At 56.5% G+C, this 27,500-nt stretch overlaps 1 protein-coding gene across 1 annotated transcript in view; it reads right to left on the reverse strand.

Annotated features, from left to right (window-relative positions):
• Positions 1 to 63: 63 nt before the first annotated feature.
• The window catches only part of mto1 (mitochondrial tRNA translation optimization 1), a gene marked incomplete at its 3' end in the record, with an annotated part of 42,521 nt that continues 15,084 nt past the window's right edge, over positions 64 to 27,500 (reverse strand). The window contains exons 5-10 of the mRNA XM_072485407.1: positions 19,931 to 20,048; positions 18,925 to 19,101; positions 14,160 to 14,272; positions 9,072 to 9,184; positions 568 to 758; positions 64 to 194 (exon numbers count right to left, since the gene is read on the reverse strand). Coding sequence (XP_072341508.1) covers positions 64 to 194; positions 568 to 758; positions 9,072 to 9,184; positions 14,160 to 14,272; positions 18,925 to 19,101; positions 19,931 to 20,048 — 843 coding nt within the window. The remainder of the gene's footprint in view (positions 195 to 567; positions 759 to 9,071; positions 9,185 to 14,159; positions 14,273 to 18,924; positions 19,102 to 19,930; positions 20,049 to 27,500) is intronic.

Below are 27,500 nucleotides of genomic sequence, written 5' to 3' on the forward strand. Positions count from 1 at the left end.
CCTCCCCCATGCACGCCCCTCAGCCCCCCACACAGCCAGAGGGAGGGGGGGGGGGGAACTCACCTGGGCGGCAGCCTCCTCGTAACCGGTGGTCCCGTTAATCTGTCCGGCCAGGTACAGACCCTGGACATCGAGACTCTCTAAACTGGGATGGAGCTGTCGGGGGTCGATGTAATCGTACTGCACTCCATACCCTGGGAGGAAAGAGGCAGAGGGTCAACACTCTCCCCCCTCGGAGTCAAAGCCCGCTTACACCCACACCCTCCCCTCCCCCCGTGATCCTCCCTCCCCAGTGGTAGTCCACCACTGATTGTATAATAGTTGTTATTAGAGATAATGCGGTAAGGCCCCTGTACTACAGGTACGGGGGTAGATCCCTGCCTGCCGGCTCCGCCCAGTAGGCGGAGTATAATAGTGTGTGCTCACCAAGCTGCAGCCATTTTGACAGCAGGTGCGGGAGGCTCCACATCTCTGCGTAATAAAGCCTCGATTACTCTCTCCTCGCGTCGCGTCGTAATTGATAGCGCATCACTCCCTCCCCCTCCCCCTCCCCTCCCTCCCCCTCACCTGGCTGCAGCATCCGGGCTCGCTCCAGCCCTGGGATCTTGCTGAGCAGTTCCTTCTGCAGGGGGACGGGGAGGGTGACGCCCAGCCCCTGGGGGTAGATGGTGTCTGAATCCAGGCCCTCGGGCTCCAGCCAGAGCTGGTGCGAGCGGTTCGGGAAACGCAGAACCTTCGCCTCAAGTGAGGGGCAGTACCTGAGGGAGAGAGAGAGAGAGAGGAGTGTGTGTGAGAGGAGGCGGGGGAGAGAGAGGGAGAGGGAGGGAGAGTGTGACACGAGGCGGGGAGAGAGGGAGAGAAGGGGGAGATAGAGGGAGAGAGAGAAAGAGGGAGAAGAGAGAGAGGGGAAATGGGGTGTGAGAGAGAGAGGGGGAGAGAGAGAGAGAGGGACAAAGAGCGGGGCGCGAGAGAGAGAGAGCGAGCGGGAGGGGGGATGAGGGAGAGAGAGGGGGTGAGGGAGAGGGAGGGGGTGAGGGAGTGGGGGGTGTGAGGGGGCGAGAGGGGGTGAGGGCGAGGGGGTGGGGAGAGAGAGGGGGAGGGGGAGAGAGGGACAAAGTGGGCGTGAGAGAGAGAGGGCGAGCGAGGGGGGGTGAGGGAGAGAGAGGGAGGGGGGGAATGTAGCAGAGAGAGCGAGAGAGAGGGAATGTGGCAGAGAGAGAGAAGGAATGCGGCAGAGAGAGAGAGAGTGAATGAGGCAGAGAGCGAGAGAGAGGGAATGTGGCAGAGAGAGAGAGGGGGAGGGAATGGGCAGAGAGAGAGAGGGAATGTGGCAGAGAGAGAGGGAATGTGCCAGAGAGAGAGGGAATTTGGCAGAGAAAGAGAGAGGAATGAGGCAGAGAGAAAAAGAGAGGGAATGAGGCAGAGGAGAGAGAGAATGAGGCAGAGAGAGAGAGAGGGAATGAGGCAGAGAGAGAGAGGGAATGTGGCAGAGAGAGAGAGGGAATGTGGCAGAGAGAGAGAGGGAATGTGGCAGAGAGAAAGAGAGAGGGAATGAGGCAGAGGAGAGAGAGAGAATGAGGCAGAGAGCAAGAGAGAGAGAGGGAATGTGGCAGAGAGAGAGAGGGAATGAGCAGAGAGAGAGAATGGGGCAGGGGAGAGAGAGAGGGAATGAGGCAGAGAGAGAGAGGGAATGAGGCAGAGAGAGAGAGAGGGAATGTGGCAGAGAGAGAGGGGGAATGAGGCAGAGAGAGGGAGGGAATGTGGCAGAGAGAGAGAGGGAATGTGGCAGAGAGAGAGAGGGGGAATGTGGCAGAGAGAGAGAGGGAATGTGGCAGAGAGAGAGAGGGAATGTGTCAGAGAGAGAGAGAATGAGGCAGAGAGAGAGAGAGAGTGTCAGAGAGAGAGAGTGACAGATAGAGCATGTCAGAGAGAGAGTCAGAGAGTGTCAGAGAGAGAGAGAGAGAGTGACAGATAGAGCATGTCAGAGAGAGAGTCAGAGAGAAAGAGAGTGTCAGAGAGAGAGAGAGAGTGATACAGTGAGAGAGAGCCAGAGAGAGTGTCAGAGAGAGAGATAGAGAGTGTGGTGAATGTATAATTACGGATAATTCACCAGTGCACTGTGTTATGTTATTAACCCTGTGGGCTCTACCTCTGGGCCATTGTGTGGCTTCACCCACAGGGGGATATGTCGGGGCATGTACGAGCTCCGCCCATGGCTCCACCCCTTTAGAGGAAGTATAAGAGCAGCTGACCTGCGGGGCCGCCTTCAGTGTTGTACCGGTCGCAGGCAGGCTCAGTTCTAAGCTGATTAAACCCACGGTTTACTTCTCCACGTGTCTTCGAGTGAATTGATGGTCGCATCAGGGGAATGAGGCAGAGAGAGAGAGAGGAATGTGGCAGAGAGAGAGAGGGAATGAGGCAGAGAGAGAGAGGGAATGAGGCAGAGAGAGAGAGGGAATGAGGCAGAGAGAGAGAGGGAATGAGGCAGAGAGAGAGAGAGGGAATGAGGCAGAGAGAGAGAGAGGGAATGAGGCAGAGAGAGAGAGAGGGAATGAGGCAGAGAGAGAGAGCAAATGAGGCAGAGAGAGAGAGGGGCATTGTGCAGAGAGAGAGAGGGAATGAGGCAGAGAGAGAGAGAGGAAATGAGGCAGAGAGAGAGAGAGGGAATGAGGCAGAGAGAGAGAAGGAATGAGGCAGAGAGAGAGAGCAAATGAGGCAGAGAGAGAGAGGGAATGTGGCAGAGAGAGAGGGAATGAGGCAGAGAGAGAGGGGGAATGTGGCAGAGAGAGAGAGAGGGAATGAGGCAGAGAGAGAGAGGGAATGTGGCAGAGAGAGAGAGAGGGAATGAGGCAGAGAGAGAGAGGGAATGAGGCAGAGAGAGAGAGAGGGAATGAGGCAGAGAGAGAGAGGGAATGAGGCAGAGAGAGAGAGCAAATGAGGCAGAGAGAGAGAGGGAATGAGGCAGAGAGAGAAGGGGAATGAGGCAGAGAGAGAGAGGGAATGAGGCAGAGAGAGAGAGGGAATGAGGCAGAGAGAGAGAAAGGAAATGAGGCAGAGAGAGAGGGGGAAAGAGGCAGAGAGAGAGGGAATGAGGCAGAGAGAGAGAGAGGAATGAGGCAGAGAGAGAGAGGGAATGAGGCAGAGAGAGGAATGAGGCAGAGAGAGAGGGAATGAGGCAGAGAGAGAGAGAGGAATGAGGCAGAGAGAGAGAGAGGGAATGAGGCAGAGAGAGAGGGGGAATGAGGCAGAGAGAGAGAGCGAATGAGGCAGAGAGAGAGAGAGGAATGAGGCAGAGAGAGAGGGAATGAGGCAGAGAGAGAGAGAGGGAATGAGGCAGAGAGAGAGAGAGGGAATGAGGCAGAGAGAGAGAGAGGGAATGAGGCAGAGAGAGAGAGAGGGAATGAGGCAGAGAGAGAGAGGGAATGAGGCAGAGAGAGATAGGGAATGAGGCAGAGAGAGAGAGAGGAATGAGGCAGAGAGAGAGGGGGAATGAGGCAGAGAGAGAGGAATGAGGCAGAGAGAGAGAGGGAATGAGGCAGAGAGAGAGAGAGGGAATGAGGCAGAGAGAGAGAAAGGAAATGAGGCAGTGAGAGAGGGGGAAAGAGGCAGAGAGAGAGAGGGAATGAGGCAGAGAGAGAGAGGGAATGAGGCAGAGAGAGAGAGGGAATGAGGCAGAGAGAGAGAGGGAATGAGGCAGAGAGAGAGAGAGAATGAGGCAGAGAGAGAGAGAGAATGAGGCAGAGAGAGAGAGGAATGTGGCACAGAGAGAGGGAATGTGGCAGAGAGAGAGAGGGAATGAGGCAGAGAGAAAGAGGAATGAGGCAGAGAGAGAGAGGGAATGAGGCAGAGAGGGAGGGGAATGAGGCAGAGAGAGAGAGCGAATGAGCAGAGAGAGAGAGAGGGAATGAGGCAGAGAGAGAGAGAATGAGGCAGAGAGAGAGAGGAAATGAGGCAGAGAGAGAGAGGGAATGTGGCAGAGAGAGAGGGAATGAGGCAGAGAGAGAGGGGGAATGAGGCAGAGAGAGAGAGAGGGAATGAGGCAGAGAGAGATAGGGAATGAGGCAGAGAGAGAGAGAGGGAATGAGGCAGAGAGAGAGGGGGAATGAGGCAGAGAGAGAGGGAATGAGGCAGAGAGAGAGAGGGAATGAGGCAGAGAGAGAGAGAGGGAATGAGCAGAGAGAGAGAAAGGAAATGAGGCAGTGAGAGAGGGGGAAAGAGGCAGAGAGAGAGAGGGAATGAGGCAGAGAGAGAGAGGGAATGAGGCAGAGAGAGAGAGGAATGAGGCAGAGAGAGAGAGGGAATGAGGCAGGAGAGAGAGAGAGAATGAGGCAGAGAGAGAGAGGAATGAGGCAGAGAGAGAGAGGGAATGTGGCAGAGAGAGAGAGGGAATGAGGCAGAGAGAAAGAGGGAATGAGGCAGAGAGAGAGAGAGGGAATGAGGCAGAGAGAGAGGGGGAATGAGGCAGAGAGAGAGGAGCAGAATGAGGCAGAGAGAGAGAGAGAGGAATGAGGCAGAGAGAGAGAGAATGAGGCAGAGAGAGAGAGGAAATGAGGGCAGAGAGAGAGAGGGAATGTGGCAGAGAGAGAGGGGAATGAGGCAGAGAGAGAGGGGGAATGAGGCAGAGAGAGAGAGAGGGAATGAGGCAGAGAGAGAGGGAATGTGACAGAGAGAGAGAGGGGGAATGTGACAGAGAGAGAGAGGGGGAATGTGGCAGGAGAGAGAGAGGGAATGAGGCAGAGAGAGAGAGAGGGAATGAGGCAGAGAGAGAGAGGGAATGTGACACAGAGAGAGGGAATGTGGCAGAGAGAGGGGGAATGAGGCAGAGAGAGAGAGGGAATGAGGCAGAGAGAGAGGGGGAATGTGACAGAAGGAGAGAGGGAATGTGGCTGAGAGAGAGAGGGAATGAGGCAGAGAGAGAGAGGGAATGAGGCAGAGAGAGAGGGGGAATGTGACAGAGAGAGAGGGGGGGAATGTGGCAGAGAGAGGGAATGAGGCAGAGAGAGGGAATGTGACAGAGAGAGAGAGGGAATGAGGCAGAGAGAGAGAGAGGGAATGTGGCAGAGAGAGAGAGAGAGGGAATGTGGCAGAGAGAGAGGGGAATGAGGCAGAGAGAGGGAGGGAATGTGGCAGAGAGAGAGGGGGAATGTGGCAGAGAGAGAGAGAGAGGGAATGAGGCAGAGAGAGAGAGGGAATGTGGCAGAGAGAGAGAGAGGGAATGAGGCAGAGAGAGAGAGAGGGAATGTGGCAGAGAGAGAGGGAATGAGGCAAAGAGGGAGAGAGAATGAGGCACAGAGAGAGAGAGTGTCAGAGAGAGAGAGGGAATGTGTCAGAGAGAGAGAGAGAATGAGGCAGAGAGAGAGAGGGAATGTGTCAGAGAGAGAGAGAGAATGAGGCAGAGAGAGAGAGAGAGTGTCAGAGAGAGAGAGAGAGTGACAGATAGAGCATGTCAGAGAGTCAGTGAGAAAGAGAGAGTGTGGTGAATGTATAATTACTGATAATTCACCAGTGCACTGTGTTATGTTATTAACCCTGTGGGCTCTACCTCTGGGCCATTGTGTGGCTTCACCCACAGGGGGATATGTCGGGGCATGTACGAGCTCCGCCCATGGCTCCACCCCTTTAGGGGAAGTATAAGAGCAGCTGACCTGCGGGGCCACCTTCAGTGTTGTACCGGTCGCAGGCAGGCTCAGTTCTAAGCTGATTAAACCCACGGTTTACTTCTCCACGTGTCTTCGAGTGAATTGATGGTCGCATCAGGGGAATGAGGCAGAGAGAGAGGAATGTGACAGAGAGAGAGAGGGGGAATGTGACAGAGAGAGAGAGGGGGAATGTGGCAGAGAGAGAGAGGGGAATGAGGCAGAGAGAGAGAGAGGGAATGAGGCAGAGAGAGAGAGGGAATGTGACACAGAGAGAGAGGGAATGTGGCAGAGAGAGGGGAATGAGGCAGAGAGAGAGAGGGAATGAGGCAGAGAGAGAGGGGGAATGTGACAGAAGGAGAGAGGGAATGTGGCTGAGAGAGAGAGGGAATGAGGCAGAGAGAGAGAGGAATGAGGCAGAGAGAGAGGGGGAATGTGACAGAGAGAGAGGGGGGGAATGTGGCAGAGAGAGGGGAATGAGGCAGAGAGAGGGAATGTGACAGAGAGAGAGGGGGAATGAGGCAGAGAGAGAGAGAGGGAATGTGGCAGAGAGAGAGAGAGAGGGAATGTGGCAGAGAGAGAGGGGGAATGAGGCAGAGAGAGGGAGGGAATGTGGCAGAGAGAGAGGGGGAATGTGGCAGAGAGAGAGTGAGGGAATGAGGCAGAGAGAGAGAGGGAATGTGGCAGAGAGAGAGAGAGAGGGAATGAGGCAGAGAGAGAGAGAGGGAATGTGGCAGAGAGAGAGGGAATGAGGCAAAGAGGGAGAGAGAATGAGGCACAGAGAGAGAGAGTGTCAGAGAGAGAGAGGGAATGTGTCAGAGAGAGAGAGAGAATGAGGCAGAGAGAGAGAGAGAGTGTCAGAGGAGAGAGAGAGAGTGACAGATAGAGCATGTCAGAGAGTCAGTGAGAAAGAGAGAGTGTGGTGAATGTATAATTACTGATAATTCACCAGTGCACTGTGTTATGTTATTAACCCTGTGGGCTCTACCTCTGGGCCATTGTGTGGCTTCACCCACAGGGGGATATGTCGGGGCATGTACGAGCTCCGCCCATGGCTCCACCCCTTTAGGGGAAGTATAAGAGCAGCTGACCTGCGGGGCCACCTTCAGTGTTGTACCGGTCGCAGGCAGGCTCAGTTCTAAGCTGATTAAACCCACGGTTTACTTCTCCACGTGTCTTCGAGTGAATTGATGGTCGCATCAGGGGAATGAGGCAGAGAGAGAGAGGGAATGTGGCAGAGAGAGAGAGGAGAGGGAATGAGGCAGAGAGAGGGAGGGAATGAGGCAGAGAGAGAGAGAGGGAATGAGGCAGAGAGAGAGAGAGAATGAGCAGAGAGAGGGAGGGAATGTGGCAGGGAGAGGAGGAATGTGGCAGAGAGAGAGAGGGGGAATGTGGCAGAGAGAGAGAGAGGGAATGAGGCAGAGAGAGAGAGGGAATGAGGAAGAGAGAGAGGGAGGGAATGAGCAGAGAGAGAGAGGGAATGTGGCAGAGGAGAGAGGGGGAATGTGGCAGAGAGAGAGAGAGGGAATGTGGCAGAGAGTGAGAGAGGGAATGAGGCAGAGAGAGAGAGAGCAGAGATGAGGAAGAGAGAGAGAGAGAGGAATGAGGCAGAGAGAGAGAGGGAATGAGGAAGAGAGAGAGAGAGGGAATGAGGCAGAGAGAGAGAGAGGGAATGAGGCAGAGAGAGAGAGAGGGAATGAGGCAGAGAGAGAGAGGGAATGAGGAAGAGAGAGAGGGAGGGAATGAGGCAGAGAGAGAGAGGGAATGAGGAAGAGAGAGAGAGAGGGAATGAGGCAGAGAGAGAGGGGGAATGAGGCAGAGAGAGGGAGGGAATGAGGCGGAGGAGAGAGAGGGAATGAGGCCAGAGAGAGAGAGGGAATGAGGCAGAAAGAGCGAGGGAATGAGGCAGAGAGAGAGCGAGGGGAATGAGACAAAGAGAGAGAATGAGGCAGAGAGAGAGGGAGTGAGGCAGAGAGAGAGAGAGAGGGAATGTGACAGAGAGAGAGAGAGAGAGGGGGAATGTGGCAGAGAGAGTGAATGAGGCCGAGAGAGAGAGGGAATGTGGCAGAGAGAGAGAGAGGGAATGAGGCAGAAAGAGAGAGGGAATGTGACAGAGAGAGAGCGAGGGAATGAGACAGAGAGAGAGAGAGAGAGAGAGAGGGAATGTGGCAGAGAGAGAGAGAGGGAATGAGGCAGAGAGAGAGAGGGAATGTGGCAGAGAGAGAGAGGGAATGAGGCACAGAGAGGGAATGAGGCAGAGAGAGAGAAGGAATGAGGCAGAGAGAGGGAATGAGGCACAGAGAGAGAGGGAATGAGGCACAGAGAGGCAATGTGGCAGAGATAGAGAGGGAATGAGGCAGAGAGAGAGAGGGAATGAGGCAGAGAGAGAGAGGGAATGAGGCAGAGAGAGAGCGAGGGAATGAGGCAGAGAGAGAGCGAGGGAATGAGGCAGAGAGAGACAGAGAGAGAGGGAATGAGGCAGTGAGAGAGGGAATGAGGCAGAGAGAGAGCGAGGGAAGGAGGCAGAGAGAAACAGAGAGAGAGGAATGAGGCAGAGAGAGAGAGAGGAATGTGGCAGAGAGAGAGAGAGGGAATGAGGCAGAGAGAGAGTGAGGGAATGAGACAGGGAGAGGGAATGAGGCAGAGAGAGAGGGAATGAGGCAGACAGAGGGAATGAGGCAGAGAGAGAGAAGGAATGAGGCAGAGAGAGAGCGGGGAATGAGGCATTGAGAGACAGAGAGAGAGGGAATGAGGCAGAGAGAGAGGGAATGAGGCAGAGAGAGAGCGAGGGAATGAGGCAGAGAGAGACACAGAGAGCGAAGGAATGAGCAGAGAGAGAGGGAATGAGGCAGAGAGAGAGAGAGAGGTAATGTGGTTAAGAGACAGGGAGGGAATGTGGTAGAGAGAGAGGGAATGTGGCAGAGAGAGAGGGAATGTGGCAGAGAGAGAGGGAATGTGGCGGAGCAGCAGAGAGAGAGGGAATGTGGCAGAGAGAGAGGGAATGTGGCGGAGAGAGAGAGAGAGGGAATGTGGCAGAGAAGAGAGAGAGAGAGAGAGAATGAGGCAGAGAGAGAGAGGAAACGTTGAAGAGAGAGAGAGGGAACGTGGCAGAGAGAGAGCTGTGAGGGAATGAGGCAGAGAGAGAGAGGGGGAATGAGGCAGAGAGAGAGAGGGAATGAGGCAGAGAGAGAGAGAGGGAACGTGGCAGAGAGAGAGAGAATGAGGCAGAGAGAGAGGGGAAATTTGGCAGAGAGAGAGACAGTGGGAAAGTGGCAGAAAGAGAGAGGGTATGTGGCAGAGAGAGAGAGAGAGAATGTGACAGAGAGAGAGAGAGAGAGAGAGAGGGAATGTGGCAGAGAGAGAGAGGGATTGTGGCAGAGAGAAAGAGAGAGAGGGAATGAGGCAGAGAGAGAGAGAGAGCTGTGAGGGACTGACCTGGGTCCACGACTGGTTTCCTGAACGTGTCGACTCAGGTGAACATTCTGTCGGACAAGGTTTTCGACATCGGGTCCGGTAAATGTCAAGAAGCAGGGTAACTGATCCTCCGGCTGTCAAACACATTGATAAACACACTCAATTCAACCAAACTGTCCCTCAGTACTGACCCTCTGACAGTGCAGCACTCCCTCAGTACTGACCCTCTGACAGTGCGGCGCTCCCTCAGTACTGACCCTCTGACAGTGCGGCGCTCCCTCAGTACTGACCTCTGACAGTGCGGCGCTCCCTCAGTACTGACCCTCTGACAGTGCGGCACTCCCTCAGTACTGACCCTCTGACAGTGCGGCACTCCCTCAGTACTGACCCTCTGACAGTGCTGCGCTCCCTCAGTACTGACCCGCTGACAGTGCGGCACTCCCTCAGTACTGACCCTCTGACAGTGCGGCACTCCCTCAGTACTGACCCTCTGACAGTGCGGCACTCCCTCAGTACTGACCCTCTGACAGTGCTGCGCTCCCTCAGTACTGACCCGCTGACAGTGCGGCACTCCCTCAGTACTGACCCTCTGACAGTGCGGCACTCCCTCAGTACTGACCCTCTGACAGTGCGGCACTCCCTCAGTACTGACCCTCTGACAGTGCGGCACTCCCTCAGTACTGACCCTCTGACAGTGCAGCACTCCCTCAGTACTGACCCTCTGACAGTGCGGCACTCCCTCAGTACTGACCCTCTGACAGTGCAGCACTCCCTCAGTACTGACCCTCTGACAGTGCGGCGCTCCCTCAGTACTGACCCTCTGACAGTGCGGCACTCCATCAGTACTGACCCTCTGACAGTGCTGCGCTCCCTCAGTACTGACCCTCTGACAGTGTAGCACTCCCTCAGTACTGACCCTCTGACAGTGCAGCACTCCCTCAGTACTGACCCGCTGACAGTGCGGCACTCCCTCAGTACTGACCCTCTGACAGTGCGGCGCTCCCTCAGTACTGACCCTCTCACAGTGCTGCGCTCCCTCAGTACTGACCCTCTGACAGTGTAGCACTCCCTCAGTACTGACCCTCTGACAGTGCCGCACTCCCTCAGTACTGACCCTCTGACAGTGCAGCACTCCCTCAGTACTGACCCTCTGACAGTGCAGCACTCCCTCAGCACTGACCCTCTGACAGTGCAGCACTCCCTCAGTACTGACCCTCTGACAGTGCAGCACTCCCTCACTACTGACCCTCTGACAGTGCGGCACTCCCTCAGTACTGACCCTCTGACAGTGCGGCGCTCCCTCAGCACTGACCCTCTGACAGTGCAGCACTCCCTCAGTACTGACTCTCTGACAGTTCAGCACTCCCTCAGTACTGACCCTCTGACAGTGCGGCACTCCCTCAGTACTGTCCCTCTGACAGTGCAGCACTCCCTCAGCACTGACCCTCTGACAGTGCAGCACTCCCTCAGTACTGACCCTCTGACAGTGCAGCACTCCCTCACTACTGACCCTCTGACAGTGCGGCACTCCCTCAGTACTGACCCTCTGACAGTGCGGCGCTCCCTCAGCACTGACCCTCTGACAGTGCAGCACTCCCTCAGTACTGACTCTCTGACAGTTCAGCACTCAATCAGTACTGACCCTCTGACAGTGCGGCTCTCCCTCAGCACTGACCCTCTGACAGTGCGGCACTCAATCAGTACTGACCCTCTGACAGTGCGGCACTCCCTCAGTACTGACCCTCTGACAGTGCGGCAGTCCCTCAGCAATGAGCCTCTGACAGTACGACACTCCCTCAGTACTGACCCTCTGACAGTGCAGCTCTCCCTCAGTACTGGCCCTCTGACAGGGCCGCACTCCCTCAGTACTGACCCTCTGACAGTGCGGCACTCCCTCAGTACTGACCCTCTGACAGTGCGGCACTCCCTCAGTACTGACCCTCTGACAGTGCGGCACTCCCTCAGTACTGACCCTCTGACAGTGCGGCGCTCCCTCAGTACTGACCCTCTGACAGTGCAGCACTCCCTCAGTACTGACCCTCTGACAGTGCGGCACTCCCTCAGTACTGACCCTCTGACAGTGCAGCACTCCCTCAGTACTGACCCTCTGACAGTGCGGCGCTCCCTCAGTACTGACCCTCTGACAGTGCGGCACTCCATCAGTACTGACCCTCTGACAGTGCTGCGCTCCCTCAGTACTGACCCTCTGACAGTGTAGCACTCCCTCAGTACTGACCCTCTGACAGTGCAGCACTCCCTCAGTACTGACCCGCTGACAGTGCGGCACTCCCTCAGTACTGACCCTCTGACAGTGCGGCGCTCCCTCAGTACTGACCCTCTGACAGTGCTGCGCTCCCTCAGTACTGACCCTCTGACAGTGTAGCACTCCCTCAGTACTGACCCTCTGACAGTGCCGCACTCCCTCAGTACTGACCCTCTGACAGTGCAGCACTCCCTCAGTACTGACCCTCTGACAGTGCAGCACTCCCTCAGCACTGACCCTCTGACAGTGCAGCACTCCCTCAGTACTGACCCTCTGACAGTGCGGCACTCCCTCAGTACTGACCCTCTGACAGTGCGGCACTCCCTCAGTACTGACCCTCTGACAGTGCGGCGCTCCCTCAGCACTGACCCTCTGACAGTGCAGCACTCCCTCAGTACTGACTCTCTGACAGTTCAGCACTCCCTCAGTACTGACCCTCTGACAGTGCGGCACTCCCTCAGTACTGTCCCTCTGACAGTGCAGCACTCCCTCAGCACTGACCCTCTGACAGTGCAGCACTCCCTCAGTACTGACCCTCTGACAGTGCAGCACTCCCTCACTACTGACCCTCTGACAGTGCGGCGCTCCCTCAGTACTGACTCTCTGACAGTTCAGCACTCCCTCAGTACTGACCCTCTGACAGTGCGGCACTCCCTCAGTACTGACCCTCTGACAGTGCGGCACTCAATCAGTACTGACCCTCTGACAGTGCGGCTCTCCCTCAGCACTGACCCTCTGACAGTGCGGCACTCAATCAGTACTGACCCTCTGACAGTGCGGCACTCCCTCAGTACTGACCCTCTGACAGTGCGGCAGTCCCTCAGCAATGAGCCTCTGACAGTACGACACTCCCTCAGTACTGACCCTCTGACAGTGCAGCTCTCCCTCAGTACTGGCCCTCTGACAGGGCCGCACTCCCTCAGTACTGACCCTCTGACAGTGCGGCACTCCCTCAGTACTGACCCTCTGACAGTGCGGCGCTCCCTCAGCACTGACCGTCTGAAAGTGCGGCACTCCCTCAGTACTGACCCTCTGACAGTGTGGCACTCCCTCAGTACTGACCCTCTGACAGTGCGGCACTCCCTCAGTACTGACCCTCTGACAGTGCGGCACTCCCTCAGTACTGACCCTCTGACAGTGTGGCACTCCCTCAGTACTGACCCTCTGACAGTGCGGCACTACCTCAGTACTGACCCTCTTACAGTGCAGCACTCCCTCAGTACTGACCCTCTGACAGTGCAGCACTCCCTCAGTACTGACCCTCTGACAGTGCGGCACTCCCTCAGTACTGACCCTCTGACAGTGCAGCACTCCCTCAGTACTGACCCTCTGACAGTGCGGCACTCCCTCAGTACTGACCCTCTGACAGTGCAGCACTCCCTCAGTACTGACCCTCTGACAGTGCGGCACTCCCTCAGTACTGACCCTCTGACAGTGCGGCGCTCCCTCAGTACTGACCCTCTGACAGTGCGGCGCTCCCTCAGTACTGACCCTCTGACAGTGCAGCACTCCCTCAGTACTGACCCTCTGACAGTGCGGCGCTCCCTCAGTACTGACCCTCTGACAGTGCGACACCCCTCAGTACTGACCCTCTGACAGTGCGGCACTCCCTCAGTACTGACACTCTGACAGTGCGGCACTCCTCAGCACCGACCCTCTGACAGTGCGGCACTCCCTCAGTACTGACCTTCTGACAGTGCGGCACTCCCTCAGTACTGACCCTCTGACAGTGCGGCACTCCCTCAGTACTGACCTTCTGACAGTGCGGCGCTCCCTCAGCACTGACCCTCTGACAGAGCGGCGCTCCCTCAGCACCGACCCTCTGACAGTGCGGCGCTCCCTCAGCACTGACTCTCTGACAGTGCGGCGCTCCCTCAGTACCGACCCTCTGACAGTGCAGCACTCCCTCAGTACTTGACCCTCTGACAGTGCGGCGCTCCCTCAGTACTGACCCTCTGACAGTGCGGCGCTCCCTCAGTACTGACCCTCTGACAGTGCGGCGCTCCCTCAGTACTGACCCTCTGACAGTGCGGCACTCCCTCAGTACTGACCCTCTGACAGTGCGGCGCTCCCTCAGTACTGACCCTCTGACAGTGCGGCACTCCCTCAGTACTGACCCTCTGACAGTGCGGCACTCCCTCAGTACTGACCCTCTGACAGTGTGGCACTCCCTCATTACTGACCCTCTGACAGTGCGGCACTCCCCTCAGCACCGACCCTCTGACAGTGCGACACTCCCTCAGTACTGACCCTCTGACAGTGCGGCACTCCCTCAGTACTGACCCTCTGACAGTGCGGCACTCCCTCATTACTGACCCTCTGACAGTGCAGCACTCCCTCAGTACTGACCCTCTGACAGTGCGGCGCTCCCTCAGTACTGACCCTTTGACAGTGCAGTACTCCCTCAGTACTGACCCTCTGACAGTGCGGCACTCCCTCAGTACTGACCTTCTGACAGTGCGGCGCTCCCTCAGCACTGACTCTCTGACAGTGCGGCGCTCCCTCAGCACCGACCCTCTGACAGTGCAGCACTCCCTCAGTACTGACCCTCTGACAGTGCGGCGCTCCCCTCAGTACTGACTCTCTGACAGTGCGGCACTCCCTCAGTACTGACTCTCTGACAGTGCGGCGCTCCCTCAGTACTGACCCTCTGACAGTGCGGCACTCCCTCTGTACTGACCCTCTGACAGTGCGGCACTCCCTCAGTACTGACCCTCTGACAGTGCGGCACTCCCTCAGTAACTGACCCTCTGACAGTGCGGCGCTCCCTCAGTACTGACCCTCTGACAGTGCAGCACTCCCTCAGTACTGACCCTCTGACAGTGCGGCACTCCCTCAGCACTGACCTTAATCCAGACGCGCTCTGTCAGGAAGCTGAATGGTTTGGGATTGCGATCACCATCGTGTCTCTGTAGAACCTCAAAGTTCACAGAATCCTTCGCGATTCTGGGTGGCGTTCCTGAGAGAGAAAGTCGGAAGTACGGGAGACGACACTCGCTCACATTCTATTTTTCCTTTCAATCTTTTTATCGGCCTTTCCGAAGCTTTATAAACAGTTATGCGCGCTGTCGGCCGTGGCGATGTAACGCGTTGTACAGAACATCTCGTCTTGTCCTCCCAGCCAGCGCCCCCCCCCCCCCCCCCTCCCCCCCGCGAGTATCCAGGAAGCCCTCCTCCGACCCTCGGGTGGCCTACTTCGGGGGCGATTCTCCGAGCCACCCCCCCCCCCCCCCCCCCCCCGTGCCCGGTTCGGGATAACGCTTGGCCTCCATTTGGGAGAATCGCCCCCTTCGTCTTCTCCGGGTGGAGGAATTCCCAGAGGTCAGCGAACCGGTCGGCAGCCGAGCGGGATTCTCCGGCCTTTAGGGAAGCGAAAGCGAGGGGTTCTGGTCGGGTACGCTCTTGCGCAGGACGAGGTGGAGTCCACCCTGCTCAGCGCTTCGCTCCAGAGACCCCACTCACTCACATTCTCTCCCACAGCCACACACACACAAACATCCAGGTGACAGCTCTCTCGCCCCTGTATCTCACCCCCTCCCTCTCTTTCTCTCCATCTCGCTGTCTCTCTTTCTCTCCATCTCGCTGTCTCTCTTTCTCTATCTCTCTGTCTCTCTCTCTCTCGTTGTCTCTCTCGGTCTCCCTCCCTCTGTCCCTCTCTGTCTCCCCCTGTCTCTCTCTGTCTCCCCCTGTCTCTCTCTGTCTCCCACTGTCTCCCCCTGTCTCTCTCTCTGTCTCCCCCTGTCTCTCTCTGTCTCTCTCTCTGTCCCCCCCTGTCTCTCTCTCTCTCTGTCTCCCCCTGTCTCTCTCTCTGTCTCCCCCTGTCTCTCTCTGTGTCTCCCCCTGTCCCTCTCTGTCCCTCTCTCTCGCACTCTCTCGCACTCTCTCGCACTCTCTCTCTCTCTGTCTCTCTCTGTCTCTCTCTGTCTCTCTCTCTGACTCCCCCTGTCTCTCTCTGTCTCTCTCTCTCTGTCCCCCCCCTGTCTCTCTCTGTCTCCCCCTGTCTTTCCCCTGTCTCTCCCTCTGTCTCCCCCTGTCTCTCTCTGTCTCTCTCTGTCTCCCCCTGTCTCTCTCTGTCTCCCCCTGTCTCCCCCTGTCTCTCTCTGTCTCTCTCTCTCTGTCCCCACCTGTCTCTCTCTCTGTCTCTCTCTGTCTCTCTCTCTGTCTCTCTCTCTGTCCCCCCCCTGTCTCCCCCTGTCTCTCTCTCGGTCTCGCTCTCTGTCCCCCCCCCCTGTCTCTCTCTGTCTCCCCTGTCTCTCTCTGTCTCCCCCTGTCTCTCTCTGTCTCCCCCTGTCTCTCTCTGTCTCCCCCTGTCCCTCTCTGTCTCTCTCTCTCGCACTCTCTCTCTCTCGCACTCTCTCTGTCTCTCTCTCTGTCTCCCCCTGTCTCTCTCTGTCTCTCTCTCTCTGTCCCCCCCTGTCTCTCTCTGTCTCCCCCTGTCTTTCCCCCTGTCTCTCCCTCTGTCTCCCCCTGTCTCTCTCTGTCTCCCCCTGTCTCTCTCTGTCTCTCTCTGTCTCTCTCTGTCTCTCTCTGTCTCTCTCTGTCTCTCTCTGTCTCTCTCCCTGTCTCTCTCCCTGTCTCTCTCCCTGTCTCTCTCCCTGTCTCTCTCCCTGTCTCTCTCTCTGTCTCCCCCTCTGTCTCCCCCTGTCTCTCTCTCTGTCTCTCTCTCTGTCTCTCTCTCTGTCCCCCCCTAAGTCTCTCTCTCTGTCTCCCCCGTCTCTCTCTCTATCCCCCCTGTCTGTCTCTCTGTCTCCCCCTGTCTCTCTCTCTGTCTCCCCCTGTCTCTCTCTGTCTCTCTCTCTATCCCCCCTGTCTGTCTCTCTGTCTCCCCCTGTCTCTCTCTCTGTCCCCCGTCTCTCTCTGTCACCCCCTGTCTCTCTCTGTCTCTCTCTCTGTCCCCCCCCCTCTGTCCCCCCTGTCTCCCCCTGTCTCTCTCTGTCTCCCCCTGTCTCTCTCGGTCTCTCTCTCTGTCGTCCCCCCCTGTCTCTCTCTGTCTCTCTCTGTCTCCCCCCGTCTCCCCCCGTCTCCCCCCGTCTCCCCCCGTCTCCCCCCGTCTCCCCCCGTCTCCCCCCGTCTCCCCCCGTCTCCCCCCGTCTCCCCCCGTCTCCCCCCGTCTCCCCCCGTCTCCCCCCGTCTCCCCCCGTCTCCCCCCGTCTCTCTCTCTGTCCCCCGTCTCTCTCTGTCTCCCCCTGTCTTTCCCCCTGTCTCTCCCTCTGTCTCCCCCTGTCTCTCTCTGTCTCCCCCTGTCTCTCTCTGTCTCCCCCCTGTCTCTCTCTGTCTCTCTCTCTGTCCCCCCCTGTCTCTCTCTCTGTCTCCCCCTGTCTTTCTCTCTCTGTCTCCCTCTGTCTCCCCCTGTCTCCCCCTGTCTCTCCCCCTGTCTCTCCCCCTGTCTCTCCCCCTGTCTCTCCCCCTGTCTCTCCCCCTGTCTCTCCCCCTGTCTCTCCCCCTGTCTCTCCCCCTGTCTCTCCCCCTGTCTCTCCCCCTGTCTCTGTCTCTCTCCCTGTCTCTCTCCCTGTCTTTCTCGGTCTCTCTCCCTGTCTCTCTCCCTGTCTCTCTCCCTGTCTCTCCCCCTGTCTCTCCCCCTGTCTCTGTCTCTCTCCCTGCCTTTCCCTGTCTCTCTCCCTGTCTCTCTCCCTGTCTCTCTCCCTGTCTCTCTCCCTGTCTCTCTCCCTGTCTCTCCCCCTGTCTCTCCCCCTGTCTCTCTCCCTGTCTCTCCCCCTGTCTCTCCCCCTGTCTCTCCCCCTGTCTTTCTCTGTCTCCCCCTGTCTCTCCCCCTGTCTCTCCCCCTGTCTCTCCCTCTGTCCCCCCTGTCCCTCTCTCTGTCTCCCCCCGTCTCTCTCTCTATCACCCCCTGTCTGTCTCTCTGTCTCCCCCTGTCTCTCTCTGTCTCCCCCTGTCTCTCTCTGTCTCTCTCTCCGCCCCCCCCCGTCTCCCCCTGTCTCCCCCTGTCTCCCCCTGTCTCCCCCTGTCTCCCCCTGTCTCTCTCTGTCTCTCTCTCTGTCCCCCCGCTGTCTCCCCCTGTCTCTCTCTCGGTCTCTCTCTCTGTCCCCCCCCCCCCCTGTCTCTCTCTGTCTCCCCTGTCTCTCTCTGTCTCCCCCTGTCTCCCTCTGTCTCTCTCTCTGTCCCCCCCCCCCGTCCCCCCCTGTCCCCCCCTGTCTCTCTCTGTCTCCCCCTGTCTCTCTCTGTCTCTCTCTGTCTCTCTCTGTCTCTCTCTGTCTCTCTCTCTGTCCCCCCCCCGTCTCCCCCTGTCTCTCTCTCGGTCTCGCTCTCTGTCCCCCCCCCTGTCTCTCTCTGTCTCCCCTGTCTCTCTCTGTCTCCCCCTGTCTCTCTGTCTCCCCCTGTCTCCCCCTGTCTCTCTCTGTCTCTCTCTCTGTCCCCCCCTGTCTCTCTCTGTCTCTCTCTCTGTTCCCCCCTGTCTCTCTCTCTGTTCCCCCCTGTCTCTCTTTGTCCCCCCCTGTCTCTCCCCGTGTCTCTCTCTCTGTCTCCCCCTGTCTCTCTCTGTCTCTCTCTCTGTCCCCCCCTGTCTCTCTCTGTCTCCCCCTGTCTCCCTGTGTCTCCCCCTGTCTTTCTCTCTCTGTCTCCCCCTGTCTCCCCCTGTCTCCCCCTGTCTCCCCCTGTCTCTCTCTGTCTCTCTCTGTCTCTCTCCCTGTCTCCCCCTGTCTCTCTCTGTCTCTCTCCCTGTCTCTCTCTGTCTCCCCCTGTCTCTCCCCCTGTCTCTCCCTCTGTCTCTCTCTCTGTCCCTCTCTCTGTCCCCCCCTGTCCCTCTCTCTGTCTCCCCCGTCTCTCTCTCTATCCCCCCCTGTCTGTCTCTCTGTCTCCCCCTGTCTCTCTCTGTCTCCCCCTGTCTCTCTCTGTCTCCCCCTGACTCTCTCTCTGCCCCCCCCCCCCGTCTCTCTCTGTCTCCCCCTGTCTCTCTCTGTCTCTCTCTGTCTCTCTCTGTCTCTCTCTGTCTCTCTCTGTCTCTCTCTGTCTCTCTCTCTGTCCCCCACCTGTCTCCCCCTGTCTCTCTCTCGGTCTCTCTCTCTGTCCCCTCCCCCGTCTCTCTCTGTCTCCCCTGTCTCTCTCTGTCTCCCCCTGTCTCCCCCTGTCTCTCTCTGTCTCTCTCTGTCTCTCTCTCTGTCCCCCCCCCCGTCCCCCCCCGTCCCCCCCGTCCCCCCCTGTATCCCCCTGTCTCTCTCTGTCTCCCCCTGTCTCTCTCTGTCTCTCTCTCTGTCCCCCCCCCGTCTCCCCCTGTCTCTCTCTCGGTCTCTCTCTCTGCCCCCCCCCCTGTCTCTCTCTGTCTCCCCTGTCTCTCTCTGTCTCCCCCTGTCTCTCTCTCTGTCTCCCCCTGTCTCTCTCTGTCTCTCTCTCTCTGTTCCCCCCTGTCTCTCTTTCTCTCCCCCTGTCTCTCCCCGTGTCTCTCTCTCTGTCTCCCCCTGTCTCCCCCTGTCTCTCTCTGTCTCTCTCTGTCTCCCCCTGTCTCCCCCTGTCTCTCTCTCTGTCTCCCCCTGTCATTCTCTGTCTCCCCCTGTCTCTCCCCCTGTCTCTCCCCCTGTCTCTCCCCCGTCTCCCTCTCCCCCCTCTCTCGCCCTCACCCCATGCAGTACGCAGGAACAGTGACTTCTCACTGATTACCGGTTTTCAGTCTGCCCATCCTGAATCCCAGTTTCTCCAAGGTCTTTGCCAGGCCGATCGATGGCTCCTCTCCCATCCGTCCAGCAGGCCAAGTCTCCAGGCCAATCCCGATCGTCCCTCGCAGGAAGGTCCCGGTTGTTAAGGCCACGCATGAGCAATCGACCCTGGTCCCATCACCTGGAGAGGCACAGTGACAAACATTTAACTCCCTCGTGGACCATCTCTCTCTCTCTCCCTCCGACACCACCCACCCCTCGCTCTCTCCCTCCCAATCTCTCTCCCTCCGACACCACCCACCCCTCTCGCTCTCTCTCGCTCTCTCCCTCCGACACCACCCACCCCTCATTCCAGCTCTTTCTCTCTCCCCTCTGTCTCTCTCTCTCTCTCTCTCCTTTCCCTCTCTCTCCCTTCCCTGTCCTCTCTCTTTATCCCCCATTCTATATGTCTCCCCCTTTGCTCCCACTCTATCGCGCTCCCCCTCTATCGCGCTCCCCCTCTATCGCGCTCCCCCCTCTATCGCGCTCCCCCCTCTATCGCGCTCCCCCCTCTATCGCGCTCCCCCCTCTATCGCGCTCCCCCCTCTATCGCGCTCCCCCCTCTATCGCGCTCCCCCCTCTATCGCGCTCCCCCCCTCTATCGCGCTCCCCCCTCTATCGCGCTCCCCCCTCTATCGCGCTCCCCCCTCTATCGCGCTCCCCCCTCTATCGCGCTCCCCCCTCTATCGCGCTCCCCCCTCTATCGCGCTCCCCCCTCTATCGCGCTCCCCCCTCTATCGCGCTCCCCCCTCTATCGCGCTCCCCCCTCTATCGCGCTCCCCCCTCTATCGCGCTCCCCCCTCTATCGCGCTCCCCCCTCTATCGCGCTCCCCCCTCTATCGCGCTCCCCCCTCTATCGCGCTCCCCCCTCTATCGCGCTCCCCCCTCTATCGCGCTCCCCCTCTATCGCGCTCCCCCTCTATCGCGCTCCCCCTCTATCGCTCTCTCCCTCCTCTCCTTCCATCACTTACCCAGGATCACACCTTGCACTTTCCACCGGCCTGGCCGTGAGGGGTCTGGATCGGTTATCAGGAGATCCTCGACTGACGCCTCCCGCACGCTCAAATGTGGAATATTGTGAATTTCAGTCTGCCGGCAAGAGAGAAAAAAGATGGGATCATTACTCTGTATCTAAGCCCGTGCTGTACCTGTCCTGGGAGTGTTTGATGGGGACAGTGTAGAGGGAGCTTTACTCTGTATCTAACCCCGTGCTGTACCTGTCCTGGGAGTGTTTGATGGGGACAGTGTAGAGGGAGCTTTACTCTGTATCTAACCCCGTGCTGTACCTGTCCTGGGAGTGTTTGATGGGGACAGTGTAGAGGGAGCTTTACTCTGTATCGAACCCGTGCTGTACCTGTCCTGGGAATGTTTGATGGGGACAGTGTAGAGGGAGCTTTACTCTGTATCGAACCCCGTGCTGTACCTGTCCTGGGAGTGTTTGATGGGGACAGTGTAGAGGGAGCTTTACACTGTATCTAACCCCGTGCTGTACCTGTCCTGGGAGTGTTTGATGGGGACAGTGTAGAGGGAGCTTTACTCTGTATCTAACCCCGTGCTGTACCTGTCCTGGGAGTGTTTGATGGGGAAAGTGGAGAGGGAGCTTTACTCTGTATCTAACCCCGTGCTGTACCTGTCCTGGGAGTGTTTGATGGGGACAGTGTAGAGGGAGCTTTACTCTGTATCTAACACCGTGCTGTACCTGTCCTGGGAGTGTTTGATGGGGACAGTGTAGAGGGAGCTTTACTCTGTATCTAACCCCGTGCTGTACATGTCCAGGGTGTGTTTGATGGGGACAGTGTAGAGGGACCTTTACTCTGTATCTAACCCTGTGCTGTTCCTGTCCTGGGAGTGTTTGATGGGGACAGTGTAGAGGGACCTTTACTCTGTATCTAACCCCGTGCTGTACCTGTCCTGGGAGTGTTTGATGGGGACAGTGTAGAGGGAGCTTTACTCTGTATCTAACCCCGTGCTGTACCTGTCCTGGGGGTGTTTGATGGGGACAGTGTAGAGGGAGCTTTACTCTGTATCTAACCCCGTGCTGTACCTGTCCTGGGAGTGTTTGATGGGGACAGTGTAGAGGGAGCTTTACTCTGTATCTAACCCCATGCTGTACCTGTCCTGGGAGTGTTTGATGGGGACAGTGTAGAGGGAGCTTTACTCTGTATCTAACCCCGTGCTGTACCTGCCCTGGGAGTGTTTGATGGGGACAGTGTAGAGAGAGCTTTACTCTGTATCTAACGCCGTGTGGTACCTGTCCTGGGAGTGTTTGATGGGGACAGTGTAGAGGGAGCCTCACTCTGTATCTAACCCCGTGCTGTACCTGTCCTGGGAGTGTTTGATGGGGACAGTGTAGAGGGAGCTTTACTCTGTATCTAATGCCGTGTGGTACCTGTCCTGGGAGTGTTTGATGGGGACAGTGTAGAGGGAGCTTTACTCTGTATCTAACCCCGTGCTGTACCTGTCCTGGGAGTGTTTGATGGGGACAGTGTAGAGGGAGCTTTACTCTGTATCTAACCCCGTGCTGTACCTGTCCTGGGAGTGTTTGATGGGGACAGTGTAGAGGGAGCTTTACTCTGTATCTAACCCCATGCTGTACCTGTCCTGGGAGTGTTTGATGGGGACAGTGTAGAGGGAGCTTTACTCTGTATCTAACCCCGTGCTGTACCTGCCCTGGGAGTGTTTGATGGGGACAGTGTAGAGGGAGCTTTACTCTGTATCTAACGCCGTGCTGTACCTGTCCTGGGAGTGTTTGATGGGGACAGTGTAGAGGGAGCTTTACTCTGTATCTAACCCCGTGCTGTACCTGTCCTGGGAGTGTTTGATGGGGACAGTGTAGAGGGAGCTTTACTCTGTATCTAACCCCGTGCTGTACCTGCCCTGGGAGTGTTTGATGGGGACAGTGTAGAGGGAGCTTTACTCTGTATCTAACGCCGTGTGGTACCTGTCCTGGGAGTGTTTGATGGGGACAGTGTAGAGGGAGCCTCACTCTGTATCTAACCCCGTGCTGTACCTGTCCTGGGAGTGTTTGATGGGGACAGTGTAGAGGGAGCTTTACTCTGTATCTAACGCCGTGTGGTACCTGTCCTGGGAGTGTTTGATGGGGACAGTGTAGAGGGAGCTTTACTCTGTATCTAACGCCGTGTGGTACCTGTCCTGGGTGTGTTGATGGGGACAGTGTAGAGGGAGTTTTACACTGTATCTAACCCCGTGCTGTACCTGTCCTGGGAGTGTTTGATGGGGACAGTGGAGAGGGAGCTTTACTCTGTATCTAACCCCGTGCTGTTTATGTCCTGGGAGTGTTTGATGGGGACAGTGTAGAGGGAGCTTTACTCTGTATCTAACCCCGTGCTGTACCTGTCCTGGGAGTGTTTGATGGGGACAGTGTGGAGGGAGCTTTACTCTGTATCTAACCCCGTGCTGTACCTGTCCTGGGAGTGTTTGATGGGGACGGTGTAGATAGAGGGAGCTTTACTCTGTATCTAACCCCGTGCTGTACCTGCCCTGGGAGTGTTTGGTGGGGACAGTGTAGAGGGAGCCTTACTCTGTATCTAACCCCGTGCTGTACCTGTCCTGGGAGTGTTTGATGGGGACAGTGTAGAGGGAGCTTTACTCTGTATCTAACCCCGTGCTGTACCTGTCCTGGGAGTGTTTGATGGGGACAGTGTAGAGGGAGCTTTACTCTGTATCTAACCCCGTGCTGTACCTGTCCTGGGAGTGTTTGATGGTGACAGTGTAGAGGGAGCTTTACTCTATATCCAACCCCGTGCTGTACCTGTCCTGGGAGTGTTTGATGGGGACAGTGTAGAGGGAGCTTTACTCTGTATCCAACCCCGTGCTGTACCTGTCCTGGGAGTGTGTGATGGGGACAGTGTAGAGGGAGCTTTACTCTGTATCTAACCCCGTGCTGTACCTGTCCTGGGAGTGTTTGATGGGGACAGTGTAGAGGGAGCTTTACTCTGTATCTAACCCTGTGCTGTACCTGCCCTGGGAGTGTTTGATGGGGACAGTGTGGAGGGAGCTTTACTCTGTATCTAACGCCGTGTGGTACCTGTCCTGGGAGTGTTTGATGGGGACAGTGTAGAGGGAGCTTTACTCTGTATCTAACGCCGTGTGGTACCTGTCCTGGGAGTGTTTGATGGGGACAGTGTAGAGGGAGCTTTACTCTGTATCTAACGCCGTGTGGTACCTGTCCTGGGTGTGTTGATGGGGACAGTGTAGAGGGAGTTTTACACTGTATCTAACCCCGTGCTGTACCTGTCCTGGGAGTGTTTGATGGGGACAGTGTAGAGGGAGCTTTACTCTCTATCTAACCCCGTGCTGTACCTGTCCTGGGACTGTTTGATGGGGACAGTGTAGAGGGAGCTTTACTCTGTATCTAACCCCGTGCTGTACCTGTCCTGGGAGTGTTTGATGGGGACAGTGTAGAGGGAGCTTTACTCTGTATCTAACCCCGTGCTGTACCTGTCCTGGGACTGTTTGATGGGGACAGTGTAGAGGGAGCTTTACTCTGTATCTAACCCCGTGCTGTACCTGTCCTGGGAGTGTTTGATGGGGACAGTGTAGAGGGAGCTTTACTCTGTATCTAACCCCGTGCTGTACATGTCCAGGGTGTGTTTGATGGGGACAGTGTAGAGGGACCTTTACTCTGTATCTAACCCTGTGCTGTTCCTGTCCTGGGAGTGTTTGATGGGGACAGTGTAGAGGGACCTTTACTCTGTATCTAACCCCGTGCTGTACCTGTCCTGGGAGTGTTTGATGGGGACAGTGTAGAGGGAGCTTTACTCTGTATCTAACCCCGTGCTGTACCTGTCCTGGGGGTGTTTGATGGGGACAGTGTAGAGGGAGCTTTACTCTGTATCTAACCCCGTGCTGTACCTGTCCTGGGAGTGTTTGATGGGGACAGTGTAGAGGGAGCTTTACTCTGTATCTAACCCCATGCTGTACCTGTCCTGGGAGTGTTTGATGGGGACAGTGTAGAGGGAGCTTTACTCTGTATCTAACCCCGTGCTGTACCTGCCCTGGGAGTGTTTGATGGGGACAGTGTAGAGAGAGCTTTACTCTGTATCTAACGCCGTGTGGTACCTGTCCTGGGAGTGTTTGATGGGGACAGTGTAGAGGGAGCCTCACTCTGTATCTAACCCCGTGCTGTACCTGTCCTGGGAGTGTTTGATGGGGACAGTGTAGAGGGAGCTTTACTCTGTATCTAACGCCGTGTGGTACCTGTCCTGGGAGTGTTTGATGGGGACAGTGTAGAGGGAGCTTTACTCTGTATCTAACGCCGTGTGGTACCTGTCCTGGGTGTGTTGATGGGGACAGTGTAGAGGGAGCTTTACTCTGTATCTAACCCCGTGCTGTACCTGTCCTGGGAGTGTGTGATGGGGACAGTGTAGAGGGAGCTTTACTCTGTATCTAACCCCGTGCTGTACCTGTCCTGGGAGTGTTTGATGGGGACAGTGTAGAGGGAGGTTTACTCTGTATCTAACCCCGTGCTGTACCTGTCCTGGGAGTGTTGATGGGGACAGTGTAGAGGGACCTTTACTCTGTATCTAACCCTGTGCTGTTCCTGTCCTGGGAGTGTTTGATGGGGACAGTGTAGAGGGACCTTTACTCTGTATCTAACCCCGTGCTGTACCTGTCCTGGGAGTGTTTGATGGGGACAGTGTAGAGGGAGCTTTACTCTGTATCTAACCCCGTGCTGTACCTGTCCTGGGAGTGTTTGATGGGGACAGTGTAGAGGGAGCTTTACTCTGTATCTAACCCCATGCTGTACCTGTCCTGGGAGTGTTTGATGGGGACAGTGTAGAGGGAGCTTTACTCTGTATCTAACCCCGTGCTGTACCTGCCCTGGGAGTGTTTGATGGGGACAGTGTAGAGGGAGCTTTACTCTGTATCTAACGCCGTGCTGTACCTGTCCTGGGAGTGTTTGATGGGGACAGTGTAGAGGGAGCTTTACTCTGTATCTAACCCCGTGCTGTACCTGTCCTGGGAGTGTTTGATGGGGACAGTGTAGAGGGAGCTTTACTCTGTATCTAACCCCGTGCTGTACCTGCCCTGGGAGTGTTTGATGGGGACAGTGTAGAGGGAGCTTTACTCTGTATCTAACGCCGTGTGGTACCTGTCCTGGGAGTGTTTGATGGGGACAGTGTAGAGGGAGCCTCACTCTGTATCTAACCCCGTGCTGTACCTGTCCTGGGAGTGTTTGATGGGGACAGTGTAGAGGGAGCTTTACTCTGTATCTAACGCCGTGTGGTACCTGTCCTGGGAGTGTTTGATGGGGACAGTGTAGAGGGAGCTTTACTCTGTATCTAACGCCGTGTGGTACCTGTCCTGGGTGTGTTGATGGGGACAGTGTAGAGGGAGTTTTACACTGTATCTAACCCCGTGCTGTACCTGTCCTGGGAGTGTTTGATGGGGACAGTGGAGAGGGAGCTTTACTCTGTATCTAACCCCGTGCTGTTTATGTCCTGGGAGTGTTTGATGGGGACAGTGTAGAGGGAGCTTTACTCTGTATCTAACCCCGTGCTGTACCTGTCCTGGGAGTGTTTGATGGGGACAGTGTGGAGGGAGCTTTACTCTGTATCTAACCCCGTGCTGTACCTGTCCTGGGAGTGTTTGATGGGGACGGTGTAGATAGAGGGAGCTTTACTCTGTATCTAACCCCGTGCTGTACCTGCCCTGGGAGTGTTTGGTGGGGACAGTGTAGAGGGAGCCTTACTCTGTATCTAACCCCGTGCTGTACCTGTCCTGGGAGTGTTTGATGGGGACAGTGTAGAGGGAGCTTTACTCTGTATCTAACCCCGTGCTGTACCTGTCCTGGGAGTGTTTGATGGGGACAGTGTAGAGGGAGCTTTACTCTGTATCTAACCCCGTGCTGTACCTGTCCTGGGAGTGTTTGATGGTGACAGTGTAGAGGGAGCTTTACTCTATATCCAACCCCGTGCTGTACCTGTCCTGGGAGTGTTTGATGGGGACAGTGTAGAGGGAGCTTTACTCTGTATCCAACCCCGTGCTGTACCTGTCCTGGGAGTGTGTGATGGGGACAGTGTAGAGGGAGCTTTACTCTGTATCTAACCCCGTGCTGTACCTGTCCTGGGAGTGTTTGATGGGGACAGTGTAGAGGGAGCTTTACTCTGTATCTAACCCTGTGCTGTACCTGCCCTGGGAGTGTTTGATGGGGACAGTGTGGAGGGAGCTTTACTCTGTATCTAACGCCGTGTGGTACCTGTCCTGGGAGTGTTTGATGGGGACAGTGTAGAGGGAGCTTTACTCTGTATCTAACGCCGTGTGGTACCTGTCCTGGGAGTGTTTGATGGGGACAGTGTAGAGGGAGCTTTACTCTGTATCTAACGCCGTGTGGTACCTGTCCTGGGTGTGTTGATGGGGACAGTGTAGAGGGAGTTTTACACTGTATCTAACCCCGTGCTGTACCTGTCCTGGGAGTGTTTGATGGGGACAGTGTAGAGGGAGCTTTACTCTGTATCTAACCCCGTGCTGTACCTGTCCTGGGACTGTTTGATGGGGACAGTGTAGAGGGAGCTTTACTCTGTATCTAACCCCGTGCTGTACCTGTCCTGGGAGTGTTTGATGGGGACAGTGTAGAGGGAGCTTTACTCTGTATCTAACCCCGTGCTGTACCTGTCCTGGGAGTGTTTGATGGGGACAGTGCAGAGGGAGCTTTACTCTGTATCTAACCCCGTGCTGTACCTGTCCTGGGACTGTTTGATGGGGACAGTGTAGAGGGAGCTTTACTCTGTATCTAACCCCGTGCTGTACCTGTCCTGGGAGTGTTTGATGGGGACGGTGTAGATAGAGGGAGCTTTACTCTGTATCTAACCCCGTGCTGTACCTGTCCTGGGAGTGTTTGATGGGGACAGTGTAGAGGGAGCTTTACTCTGTATCTAACCCCGTGCTGTACCTGTCCTGGGACTGTTTGATGGGGACAGTGTAGAGGGAGCTTTACTCTGTATCTAACCCCGTGCTGTACCTGTCCTGGGAGTGTTTGATGGGGACAGTGTAGAGGGAGCTTTACTCTCTATCTAACCCCGTGCTGTACCTGTCCAGTGAGTGTTTGACGGGGACAGTGTGGAGGGAGCTTTACTCTGTATCTAACCCCGTGCTGTACCTGTCCTGGGAGTGTTTGATGGGGACAGTGCAGAGGGAGCTTTACTCTGTATCTAACCCCGTGCTGTACCTGTCCTGGGAGTGTTTGATGGGGACAGTGTAGAGGGAGCTTTACTCTGTATCTAACCCCGTGCTGTACCTGTTCTGGGAGTGTTTGATGGGGACAGTGTAGAGGGAGCTTTACTCTGTATCTAACCCCGTGCTGTCCCTGTCCTGGGAGTGTTTGATGGGGACAGTGTAGAGGGAGCTTTACTCTGTATCTAACCCCGTGCTGTACCTGTCCTGGGAGTGTTTGATGGGGACAGTGTAGAGGGAGCTTTACTCTGTCTCCAACCCCATGCTGTACCTGTCCTGGGAGTGTTTGATGGGGACAGTGTAGAGGGAGCTTTACTCTGTATCTAACCCCGTGCTGTACCTGTC

The sequence above is a fragment of the Scyliorhinus torazame genome, chromosome 19, assembly GCF_047496885.1.
Source record: "Scyliorhinus torazame isolate Kashiwa2021f chromosome 19, sScyTor2.1, whole genome shotgun sequence".
Lineage (NCBI taxonomy): Eukaryota > Metazoa > Chordata > Chondrichthyes > Carcharhiniformes > Scyliorhinidae > Scyliorhinus > Scyliorhinus torazame.